The sequence below is a fragment of the Solanum lycopersicum genome, chromosome 11, assembly GCF_036512215.1.
Source record: "Solanum lycopersicum chromosome 11, SLM_r2.1".
Classification (NCBI taxonomy): domain Eukaryota; kingdom Viridiplantae; phylum Streptophyta; class Magnoliopsida; order Solanales; family Solanaceae; genus Solanum; species Solanum lycopersicum.
The window spans coordinates 23,736,665-23,749,786 of NC_090810.1; the positions used below are offsets into that span (position 1 = coordinate 23,736,665).

The 13,122-nt window shown below is 33.3% G+C and overlaps 2 protein-coding genes across 2 annotated transcripts; one reads left to right on the forward strand and one right to left on the reverse strand.

The window, feature by feature from the left end:
• The first annotated feature begins 4,595 nt into the window (after positions 1-4,595).
• Positions 4,596-5,105, forward strand: LOC138339312 (DEK domain-containing chromatin-associated protein 4-like). The gene has a single exon (XM_069290904.1). The coding sequence runs from the start codon at positions 4,596-4,598 to the stop codon at positions 5,103-5,105; it is 510 nt and encodes a 169-aa protein (XP_069147005.1).
• A 465-nt stretch (positions 5,106-5,570) lies between these two features.
• LOC138339313 (uncharacterized mitochondrial protein AtMg00820-like) lies at positions 5,571-7,511 on the reverse strand. The gene is made up of 3 exons (XM_069290905.1): positions 7,427-7,511; positions 6,327-6,523; positions 5,571-5,648 (listed from the first exon to the last, which is right to left on the reverse strand). The coding sequence occupies exons 1-3, from the start codon at positions 7,509-7,511 to the stop codon at positions 5,571-5,573; spliced, it is 360 nt and encodes a 119-aa protein (XP_069147006.1).
• Between the last annotated feature and the right edge of the window lie 5,611 nt (positions 7,512-13,122).

The following is a 13,122-nucleotide window of genomic DNA, read 5'->3' on the forward strand; positions in this document are numbered from 1 at the left end:
CTCTGGTCTATCTAATCTCTCCTATGGTCAATTCAAGATTTAGACACTATATTTATATCAAGATGACCAGTCAAGAAATAGTAAAACAAGAATGTAAATGTAATTTATAATGACAGAGAAGAAATAATTCAAAACGCCTTTAGTAATCAACATTCAATCGTATCTACAACCCCAAGACAAGGGCTTTAGCTACTAATCTCTAAGAAATCAACAAGAAAAAAATCCTAAAAAGTATTGATGACTTTCTCTTCCAAGGCATCTCCTCCTATATTTGAATAATTGAATCCCCCCTCAATGATTATTTCTATGAACTATTTATAGATATAGAAAATCCTAAATAAAATAATGGGAGAAAGGATGAATTTACCCCGAACATTGATAAATGGTACGCGTATGCCCTTCGTTATAGGCATAATACATATATTGGACCATAAATTTGACTTCATTTTAACTTTGACCTCCAACTTTCATAATGCACAAATAAGCACTTTAAATATCCAATTTTTAAATAAATAAACACGTGAGTCCTACATGACATAATACATGTTAGACACCACGTAGGACAAAAAATGACATGTAAGACATGTGTGTCTATTTGTTAAATTTTTTACAAGTTTAAGTGTCTATTTGTGCACATCCAAAGTTGAAGTGCATAAATGTGATTCGAAACCAAGTTAATGGGCACATTTATGTATATGCCTTCGTCATACTTCGGGTCCATCTCAGCCCATGCCGTCCAATTTTTTGTACACACATGCCCTCACACTAACGGACCCCTTATCCTGTGCACGTGTCTTAATCCTAATCAACTACCCATTTGACCATTATTTTTAACTCATATACTAACATACTCGCCCCATAAACCCATATCCACCCGATTCCCTCTAAATTATTCTAAGTCAATTAAAACACTGAAATCTTCCGGATCTCTCGTTCCTATATAGAATACATTATTAAAAAAATTAAATACAATTTTAATACAAAATTTATACATCACAAATTTACATTTTTTACAACAAATACAGCTACTGAATTACACAAAATGGGAAACAAAATTGGAAATATATACACAGTTGCGATCCTCCTCACTAATAACAACATGAAGAAGAAAAAAGAAAAATAAAATTCAATTTTTTCTTCGATTCTTTTGAAACTAAAAGATAATAAATAGATATAAAAACTAAAACGAAGGAACTACATCGTATAATGCATCGACGATGATGAGTGAATCAATTTCAAATTCAATACGTTTAACAATCTCCCTTTGATTTTGGGTTGAGTCTCAGCATAAGCTTTTCTAGAGACGCATGTCAAATCGTCTTCTCAAACTTTCTATTCTTCCTCTTCTCTCCATACCGCATTACCAAGCTTGTTTCTCTGTCTAAATCGGAAACTGCATTCGACACAGCGTCGGCGCTGAGACCTTCGCCGACTAATGAGTTCATCACAAAAGTGTTGTGATACATCCGTCATCGCACTATGGTCCGATACAACTCCGTCGTCAAGAGATGATGATGAAACATGTTAGCTAAACAAAAGCAAAATGAGAACGATTCACATCAAGGAAGAGGAAAAAGGAAATTGAAGAGAGAAGATACATATGCATACACTTTGGCTAATGGATTGAGAGGTGAAATTGTACATGTAAGATTTAGATCCAGCGAAATCAATTTCACAGGTAGGGAATCCATCAACGACTGGACCTACAAAATGAGTACTCATTTCGTTGTTGTTCTGCATTGGCACAACTCCATCGGAGCTGTAATAGCCGTGTTGATGTTATTGGATCTTTTAACTACTTAGGGTATTTTAAAGGGAATCGGGTGGGTAGGGGCTTAAGGGGCGGGTTGTTAATTTATGGGTTAAGAATATGGTTAAATGGGTAGTTGATTAGGATTAAGACATGTGTATAGGATGAGGGGCTGTTAGTGTGAGGGGCGTGTGTGTACCAAAAATTGGACGGTAGGGGCTGAGATGGACCCAAAGTATAACGGAGGGCATAAACATACCATTTATCAAAGTTCAGGGGTAAATTCATTATTTTTTCCTAAAATAATTGAGTCCAAAATAAATTACAAAACTTAAACCAAGCGGGATAAGAATTTTACGGTTCACCGTCTCAACTCTTTGCTCCTCCAAAATCTGCCACGTGGTAGCAACTTGCAATTTAATTTGAATTATGTCAATCTTTTCCTTATGCATTATTATATTAAATTTATTCCATTAAGTTGCTGCTTGATTTTCTTCTTCAATCTTTCATCTTTAATTTGTTTTGGCTTCAAACTTTTTTAACTTTATCCCAATTTATTCCTACAATAAAATACTCTATTTAGCACAATCCATAAAAGCTATGCTAAAAAAAGACGAATATAAATAATAAATATGAGGCAAATAATAATTTAAATATATATTTTTAGCCTCACATCAGCACTGGATGTGGGCAAGGATGACTACCACCAATAAATCCATGAAGATTCTGGCCATGAAAAAAGACAACAATTGTGTGCGCCAAAAAAAGTTAATTTGTGACAGTTAGTTTTATAGAGATAAAATGGTGGGCATGATTAAGTGATGTCGAAGAAGAGAAAGGAAAGGTAGGTGGGTAGCGAATGAAGATTGAGACGTGCTCGGGGGAAGAAGAGATCGTCATGGCTTTGATACCATATAAGATTTAAGAGACCGAGAATAAAAAAAGCAAACTATCTTTGAATATTATTTTATGTTCATCGGCAACAATTCAATGTAATATATATACATAGTTTTTACAATTAGTAGAGTTGCAGTAGCACTAGGATACAAGTAATAATAGTTGAAATCTATGGAGACAAGCTGATTTGGGGCGTCAAGTGCTCACCCTCGTTTTCGATGCCCAAAAGCTGCAAAGATTGCACGAAAAAAAAAGTTTGGTAGATGGTACTAGCACCTGCATCACGAAAACGATTTAGCAAAAGTAAATCTAAGTACAACTAAGAAACCTAACAGGACCCATAAGCCTAGAAGGTACACTCGTTCACAAATTTAAATAAAATCCGAACATATTCTCATAAGCCCATTCTTAGCTTCTTTGTTCATTGGTCTCATCATAACTCGCTCAGATTTTCATTGACAACTAAGTTATATCTTGACTTCACCATAATCAAATTCTAATACTTCTTTTCCATTCTTTACTGTGTCACCTCAATATCGAAAGGTATATTTATTACACTATAAAATAATTCAGGGGGTTATGGAACTCATGTACAGTTAAGTTGTGTTGCTGAAATTTTGTCTATAGTTTAAGGAGCACTTATGCATTCTCCCAAATAATAAAATTAGTAATTATAATTTTATGGAAGCCTCTGTAGGGAATCTAATGCTTCTTATTTAGCCACTTCGATAAACTTTTGTAAGCTTCATATTTGTGTTTGTCAATTTATCATTTTTTTCAATGAGTGTGGCTAGGGGTGTCAAAAAAAAAAGAAAAATCCAACCACACCGAACCAATTTATGCTATGTTTTAAATAAAATTGTGGACTTTTATTTAAGTGTACAACCGTTCCGAACAATTGGGATGTTTTTCTTAATTTATGAATAAACCTAAAAATGTTTCGAACCGAACCGAATAACCTTATATGTATGTAAATAGATTTTATATATTAACAATATGTTACGTTTAATATATAATTATATTTTATAACAGAATAAACATCACTTAGGTCCTAGACTTTGGTGAGTAGACGACATTGCGTCTTTGCTCTATAGTTAGTTTATACTTAATTATGTTTAAAATTACAAGATATTGTCATAAATACTCTATCATACAATACAACAAAGCATTTCCAAACACTCCTATAAAATATTTAAGATCAAACAACACGACAACAATGTTTTACATTCTTGTCTTCTTGATGAAGAATTAAAGTGTTTCTTCAAGAACATATTTGCGAAAGAAATATATAAATAACAGTATATTTTGAGGTGATATTTTAAAAGTTAAAAAAAATATTAATCAAATCATACCGATACAGAAGATAAATCGATATGATCTGGATGTTTAAAATGTGTAATTTTCATTATAAATTATAAAAAATTGAAATTTGGGATTATATAATTTTTTTTAAATAACTGGTCGAACTGTATCATTTACGCCCATAATTGTGGCTTTAAGACAACTTACACACACCCTCAATTGATTTAGTGCATCCTCCTATTTAAGGTCACGTTCTTAATAAGTTGAAGTTGTGTTATGTCATATATACTCATCTCGTCTCAATACTTCTTGAGCCTACTTTTTACTCTCTTGAAACCATCCATAGCCACCGTGCCGCATATCCGTATGGAAACATCTTGCATCTTTTCCCATGAGTTTACATGAACCCAAAGAAACCCCTCGAAAAAAAAAAACATAAAAATAAAAAGCTAATTTTAAATTAGAGGGTAAAATTTAAGTGTGTAAATAAAGTAAAAACCGTTTTTTTCAGTTGACAATCTTTTGACTAATTAGTTTTAGTATATAAAGGCAGTTACCCATCTTCTACAGTCATTTCATATTCCAAAAAAAGTGCGAAGTCTATGCTCAATTTCTTTTTCTGTTTTAATTCTCTCTGCCAAAAAAAATGTTAATTGGAGGAGAACCAGTTCATGGAAATGAACGTACTGATGATGAAGAAGAAGATCAAGGGATAAAGGAGCTTGATGGACAGAATGTAAATCAAGAATCTGATGAAATAATTGAAGAAACAGAGGAAAAAGCTGGAGGGAATCAAGAATCTAATGAAAATATGGAAGAAACAGAGGAAGAGGCTGGAGTGGATCAATTAGATGAAAATCCAAATGGAGAAATTGATGAAAATGAAGAAGTTGGGCAAAATGAGGTTGATGGAAATGAAGAATCTAATGAAACAAAGGAAGAAGCTGAAGTAGGAGAAACAGATGAAAATCCAGACGAAGAAATTGATGAAAATGAAGAAGAGAATCGTAAAAACGAGGAAGAAGATGAAAAAGAAAGAAGAAAACGGGATATTAAACAAGGAAAACAACCAATGTATAAAGAAGGAGGACCATTCAAGGATTATGAAGGAAAAAACGAAGGAACAGAAATTGATTTTGATAAGTGGAGCTGGTAATAGGTTACGATACTAATTTTCAGATTCATTTTAGTATAAACATTACTATATTTCTGACTTAAAGATCAGAAACTTGATTTGTGAGACGTATGCGTTATTTTTGCCGAACTGTTTGATATGTGATTTGCTTGCGAAACTGATTCTGTTCCTAAGGTTCAGAGATCATTTTGATCTGCATTTTCATGTTATTTCACTTTCAAATATAGTTTGACATCATCTCTTTTACTTGTTTATAGAATTAGAGATGTTAACTCTTTTGATAAAACCGAAAAGATCAGATAAAACTGGAGCTTTTAATCGATTCATTATTTTTTCAATGCGAGATTGGGATGTTATAAGTGAATTATACATCCAATGCAAAGAATTAGAATGGAAAATGTATCTTTATATGATGAACATGAACATCTAATGGAGTTTATATACAAATAACCAGTTACACTAAAGTTGTAAAATAGCTGGGCTTAACTATCTTTCTTCAGTCACTTCATATTCGAAACAAATGTTAAAATCTTTACTCCTTTTCTCTTTCTGTTTTGATTCTCTCTGCAAAACAAAATGGTAAAAACAGTTCATAAAAATAGAGATTGATGGATTGAATGGAAATCAAGAATCAAACGAAAAAATGGAACAAGCAGAGGAGGCAAAAACAGAGGAATTGAAGGGAAATAGAGGATGAAAAAGAAAACACCAAAATGAAGAAGAGAAAGGAAACAGCAAAATGACTAGATTTGATTTGATGTATGTGCTTTTTTTCGCGAAACTGTTTGATAGAATAAAAGATCCATTAATTATTATATCCAAGGTCCAAGTCTTCATGGAGTTACGTTCACAATTTAATTACGTTTGCTAAAGAATCTATAGTTAGTATTTATTGCATGTATAATATGTTATGGAACCTTTCAAGTAGATAATCAGATCAATGTGATCTGGTTTGCTTGCATTTTCAGTTCGACTGTAGTTTTCAAGTCACTGATTTATCGTGAGATTATGAATAAATTAGCAGGCCTTGTTCCGATAAAGGAAATGTTGGGACGAGGAAGTGTCACATATTGTAAGGCTCTGACAATTTTTCGATCTACGTAGCATCATGGAACAAGGGACTCTCACCAATATGTACCATGCCTGAGGTGCATGTTTGAGACCGTAGATTGATTTCCCAAGCTTTCAAATGTTATTCGTATATCGAGGATGTATGAAGCTGGAAGGTTGTGACATATAGACCTCTTGCAGTTCAACATGAAGAAAAGCATTTTGCACATCTAATTGACGCAAAACCCAGTGGTGCAATGCTTCCAAGGTGAGAAGAATGCCAATGGTAACTGACTTAACAACAGCGGTAAATGTCTCATAGTAGTCATGATCCTCCAGTTGATGAAATCCCTTTGCAACTAAGCAAGCCTTGTAGTGCTCTATCGCACCTGAATAATTTCTTTTTACTCGAAATACACTTGCACCCAAGAATATCAGTGAGGAATCATACGGAACCAAAGACCAAGTGTCATTCCGCAGTTATGCATCCATTTCAGATGTCATAGCAGCCTGCCACTCTATATGTGTGGAAGCTTCCCTGAAACATGATGGCTCACATGTTGGAGGGGGTAATACATCTGAGGTAGTGCCAAATTTGAGGACGGAGCATATTTCGAAGAACCATATGATGTGAGCGTGAGGAGGGCCTATGAGCTTATCAGTACAGGTTGGCGGATGCAGCATAGTAGGGGAATATTCTGGGAGCATGTTGTTACTACGTATGTCGGCAACAAGGGGTAAAGCAGCGGAAGAGGTGTTGGGAAAACCTTAGAAGGAAGTTGATTGTGGATTGGAGCATCCAATGAAGGTATAGGAGTAGCTATGAAAGTTGGACTCATAGTACATTCGGGACTGAAAGAGTGAGATGAAGGGTCTCCTAACTTAATGTTAGGATAAGTTCGTGATAGTGAGGTGGCTGAGTAGAATGGGGTAGCAAAGGAGGAACAGATCTGATAGAAGAAGATTGATAGACGACTCTATATGGAGGCATACAAACTGGAAGGGAAGCCCAATGCGTGGTAGACGGAGATGATTTGGTACGGGGCCAAGGATGGATGACTTGGCGAATGGAGAATTTTATTCATCAAAGCAAATATGTCAAGAAACATAGACATGTCCAATGATTGATCCAAACACGTCCAGAGTGATCTGGTTTGTTTGCATTTGCTTAACAACAGGGCTAAATGTTTCGTAGTAGTCGTGAACTTCCAGTTGGTGAAATATCCTTGCAACTAAGCAAGCTTTGTAGCGTTGTATCGCACCTGAAGAACTTTTTTACACGAAATACCCACTTGCACCAAGAATATTCCGTGAGGAATCATATGGAACCAAAGTCCAGGTGTCATTCTGCAGTAATGCATCCATTTCAGATGCCATAGTGTGGGAGGGGGTAATACATCTGAGGTAGTGGCCAAATTTGAAGACGGGCATATATCGAAGAACCATATGATGTAAATGCTGAGGAGGGGCTATGAGCTTAACAGAATAGGTTGGCGGAGGCAGCATAGTAGGGGAAGATTCTTGGAACATTTTGTTGCTTCTTAAGTCGACAACAAGAGGTAAAGCAGGGGAAGAGGTGTTGGGAACATCTTAGAGTGTAGAGTTGGTTGTGGAGTGGGAGCATCCAAAGAAGATATAGGAATAGCTATGGGAGTTGGACTGGTATTGTGATCGGGACTTGAAGAGCGAGAAGAAGGGTCTCCAAAATAAATATTAGGATGAGAGCTAGTGAGGGTGGAGGTGACTGAGTAGGATGGGGCAGCAAAGGAGGAAGAGATCTTATAGAAGAAGATTGATGAACTACTCGCGATGGAGGCATAGAAACTGGAAGGGAAAAAAAAGACATGGTAGACGGAGACTGATTTGGTACAAGGTCAAGGATGGACGGCTTGGCGAATGGAAAATCTTGCTCATGAAAACGAATATGTCAGGTAGCACACAAGGTTTTATTGAGAAATCAAACTTGTAAGGTCGAAGGTAAAGAAACCATAGACATTCGAAGACCTTAAGAAAATAATTTTTCATATTTATCTGTAAAACTAGTTCTCGAAGACATGCATCGCACGTGTATTTCATATCATTTAAAACTAAACGAACACACAATCAACTGTGAGCCTGTGTGCTCCAAACATAGTCCATGTCCAAATTTCAAAATTCAAATATGCAAAAGCATTCAGAGATCAACTTATATCTGAATTTGAGTTTTATTGCAACAAAGTACTTTAATAAATAAATATTATACGAAAAAAAGTGAACAACTTGAAAGCTTAACAATAATATAAAAAATGTTGGTCAATATTTGTAGCTGAATTAGTTATATTAGAATAGATTTACCTGAATTAGACTCTTTTTGAAGTAAAAATCTAACCAAAGAAGGCAAATGAGATAATTGGACAAACCCACCTTATGATACATTTTATAGAGTATTTAACAAACGTGTAAAGACTAATCAAAATAAAATCATTAAGAAGATTAAACTATGTACAACCAATAATAATAAAGAAATTTTATATTTTAAAATAGGAGTGAAGAATGTAAAAGAAGATACTATTGGAAGATGAAAGAACGAAAATTTAATGATTGAAATAATTTTAGAGTTCATACACACAAGAATTATAGGAATAGTAAATAAAAGTTTTTTTTGGTAAAGTTAAATTTATAGAACAAAATTACAGAAACATGAAAAGACACGTGAAAAATTGAAAGGTCAAATACTATTAAAATAAGTATAAAAAAGATAGAGATGAAATTTAACTTTAAAAGATACATGAATCCACTTTAATTTCTTGTCTTTAAAGAATAATTACTCATTTGTATTTTTTAAAACTTGTGAGAAATTTGAAAGGTCAAGATTTTGAAATGAGAATAAGAAGATTATATGAAAATTATAAAAGTTTTAATTTAGTGGAGGGGCAAAAGAGTAATTCAACTTTTTTACTTTGGAGCTTCCCACTTATAATAATACTAGTTTCTGATAACGTGCGTTGCACGTTTGTCCCTTACTATCATCACAAGTTTTTATTTATTTAGAAGTGAGTTATAAGGTATAGATATTGAAATTAATAATATTAATTTTATTATTTATTTTTATTCATTAAAAATAAATCATAAAATAGAATGATGCATTTGCTATCAAACCAGAAATATGTGAACCATGACTGTAAAATATGTTTATGAATTTATGATAGAAAAATAATAATAAATGTATGTAATGTCTTTAATGAAATAACAAAGGCGCGAGACAAATTTATCAGAAATATAAATTTCAATTACACATTTTACATTTTCTATAAAGAATATAAACATCGACGCTTAACGACAATACAATAAGGTTGTCTTGAGAATGCAATTACTTGTGATAAGTCCATGGGTCTATATGAAATATAGCACTATTTGTGTTAGTTTTTGATGATATGATGTTTCAGTATTCATGAAAAAATATCACTCTATTCAAATAGTAAAAATAATTAATATCTTTTAGTTTTCAAATTTAATTTTTAATACAGAAATGAATTAACAAAGTAAAAAAAAAACAGACAAACCAATAATAACATTATAAACATGCTTGTGATGAGTCATGTATAATTCGAAGGAAAAATATTACAAATTCAAACTAAAGAGAAAATAATATCCAAGACATACTAAGATTAAAATATATTCTCTAACTAAGATCTTAATCTTGAATCTCCCAAAAATTAAATAGGAGAAGGAAAAACTCTTGTAAGAGAAATGATGATGTATACAATTTAAAAGCCTATATATGAAAATAAGAGAACAAATGTATTGCATAAAAAAATTATAGCTGCGAAAAATACCATGTGTGAATCTCAAAGGTAAAATTATTTTACTATTACCTGTCAATTATATACTTTCATCATATTTATTGTTGAAATTTCACCTTTTCAAAAATGAAAAACAAGCTAAATATAAAAGTAAAAAGGGTAAAAAGGAACAAATAAAGACTAATAAAATAAAGAAAGAAAAAAACCAGTGAATATCCGATTGAAATTGCGTTATAGAAATACTCGGATAAATCAATATACCTTGAATTTCAAGAGCACTTCAAATTTCATCACATATAAATCTAAGAAGAGTCATATTCTACAATAAGAGGAGGGAGGGGTGGAGTGGGGGGAGGGGGGTTAGAAGAAAACAACAACAAAGAAATAGTGTTAATAATTTGAAACCTTCCTGTTTCAAAAAAGAAAAATGATGAAGGGAAGGGGTTGTTGGAGGACTATGAAATTTTGTAGGAACACAAAATCAGTTTCTCACCGTTGTCGCTGTCGAGAAATCACCGCATACACCACACTTCATATGTTCTTCATGATTGTCTTAAAGTCTTCGATTTCTTAACTAAAATAGCGTTCCTATATCTTCCATGCCTTTTGAAATGTATATGAAGATGAAATGATTTACTTAAAGAAGAAACATAATTTCTTTATTTACCTGAAAAAAGTCATTATTCACTTGGAAAAAAGATTTATTACTTTCAATTGCCTTTTCGTTTACCCTGTTCATGGTTATTTAAATGTAAGTTTTACTGTCTTTGCAATTATCCTAATTATTGTAATTGCAGTGTTAATTTATTTTCCAGGTCATTAAAAATGAAAATATTATGCTTTTGTTTTCATATAATGTTATATATATTTAAATAATGTTCAAGTGAAGGGCAAATTCGTAATTCAACTTTGAGCTAAAGGACTTCCCACTTATAATATAATATGATATGATACCTTGAATATTTAGATATATAGAGCCCTATTAATTTTCAATTTTTTTTATGTTTTCTGGTAAAATGCTCCAACTTTTATATAATAGAAAGTGCTAGTAATAAAAGTTCTTACTAATTTAACATTGAAGAAATAATAAATTACCTTCCCTAGCAAAAATATTGCATCCTTACTTATAAAACTGACCAAAAATATACTAAAACAACTATATGTATTTCAAATTCTGTTTTCATATATGAAGGAACCATCGATAGCTCACTTGTTTTGGAATTTAATCTTTTGATCTAACAAATGTTGAGATTTCATTCTTTCTCGCCTCATCCATTTGGGCTCTCACTCGAGTTGCTTCAATCTAATAGCCTATTGTTAACTAATAAAGATGGTTAAGCAAGCTATATGGTTGAGTTAGTTAACTAATCAGTAAAAAGTTAGTTAGAAAGATGCCATGTTGGCATGATTAGTTATTGGAATTTCTTGTAGTATAAATATACACTATGTACAAATACATTGTATCAAGTCATATTATACAATCAATACAATCCTCTCTTCTTCCTTTCTTCTAGCTATGGTGTTTAAGATTGAGCTATGAAGCTTACACGGTATCAGAGCCTAAGATCATAGAGAATACCTAGGTACTTCGATCTATCCTTCCAAAAAACAGGTGAATCAAAAGAGAGGTTTAGGACTCTCATGTATGGAGGTGCAACAGAAGGAGCTGAGAGTCAAGCAACCAGTACTGGAAGTGGTTCTCGCACAACCACATTTCCTGTCCAGGTAGTTCTCTAATCTCTATGCAATTAACGGATCAGAAATATATGCCTTGTGGAGTAGGTCATTTAAAATTGGTCTAGTAGGTCGAAGTAAATTAGGATTTGTAGATGGAAGATTCCATAAGTCTATGTTTGATCCTGAGCTACATGATCATTGGGAAAAGTGTAATACAATAGTTATGAGCTGGATTATGAATGCAATGAGACCTGGACTTCTTAGTTCTGTTGTGTATGTCTCTGATGCTTGAAAGGTGTGGCTAGATCGAAGAGAAAGGTTTGACACTGTGAATGGATCCAAAAAATTTCAATTACATAGGGAGATTCACTCTCTCACTCAGGGTACAATATTGATTGCTGACTATCACTCAAGTCTAAGAGACCTCCGGGATGAGTATGATGCTATAATTCCATGTCCAAGTTGTCCATGTCATGAGTCCAAAAAATTTGGTGAACACTGTGATTATCAAAGGTTTCTACAGTTTCTAATGGGGTAAAATGAGTCATATTCCCCTCATAGAAGTCAGATCTTAATGAGGAGTTCAACTCCTTTAAACAAAATTGTATGCAATATTGATTGATCAAGAGAGTCAGAGAAGTCTGGTAAGCAATAGTTCCAGTGGTTTAGGACTGATAGAAGGCACAACAATGTACAGTTACAGAAATCACACATACAACAATGGAGCAGGATCATCAAAAGTACATTCATCAGTGCATTCTCAGGTGTTGGTGATCATGGTGGAGGATACAACAATAGTACTAGCTCCTAAGGAGGAAGCTACAAGACTAGAAAGAATTTTCAACAATGTGAAAACTATGGATGCAAGGGACATTCTAGGGAGCAGTTCTACAAAATAGTTGGATACCCTGCAGATTTCATGTCCAAGAGGAAACCTCTGAACATAGGATGTATGCTAATCAGGTGGATCTTGATAGAATATATGCCTTCACTTATCAGTCAATAGACCAGTCCCTTGATACACTAACAAGTATAAACAGAAAGTAAATGCAGTTTAAACAACACAACAATTTTACGTGGAAACGTCCTTGCTTAAGGGAGTAAAATCAGGAACTGTCTCACGGGATTTTCACAGCTATTTTACTAATCTTTGCAAGCAAAAGTAAAACCAGTTACACAAATGTGAGAAAAAGTTTTTAATCTCACGCTCAAGCAATAATCTCTATCGCTTGACAAGCCTAAGTAGAAGTTAATTTACCCACTAAGCTATCGCTCCTAGACAACATAGAATTTCACCACCACACACTGATTCCTTTATAGATTTAGGAATAGTTTACAATGTAAGACCAAGAGAATATATTATTAAACAACTACACTAAATGCTCCAGAGATTTCAGTTGTTGTTTGAATAATTCTGCTATTTGATTTTCGATAGCCTTTGCAAGTGTTCTTGAAAATACTTTATCAAGTTGCAAAAACTCAAAAATAAGGAAAGTGACTTTTATCTGGACAAGTCCCTTTATTTAAAC

What these genes read in the sequence shown, in the direction of transcription:
- LOC138339312 (XM_069290904.1), top strand. Translation starts at nt 4,596, where the DNA reads ATGTTAATTGGAGGAGAACCAGTTCATGGAAATGAACGTACTGATGAT.
- LOC138339313 (XM_069290905.1), bottom strand. Translation starts at nt 7,511, where the DNA reads ATGGCATCTGAAATGGATGCATTACTGCAGAATGACACCTGGACTTTG. An exon ending in ACGGAATATTCTTGGTGCAA is followed by an intron (nt 6,524 to 7,426) that starts GTGGGTATTTCG and finishes GAAATTATTCAG; the next exon opens with GTGCGATAGAGCACTACAAG. An exon ending in TTCATGTTGAACTGCAAGAG is followed by an intron (nt 5,649 to 6,326) that starts GTCTATATGTCA and finishes TTTGTTTTGCAG; the next exon opens with AGAGAATCAAAACAGAAAGA.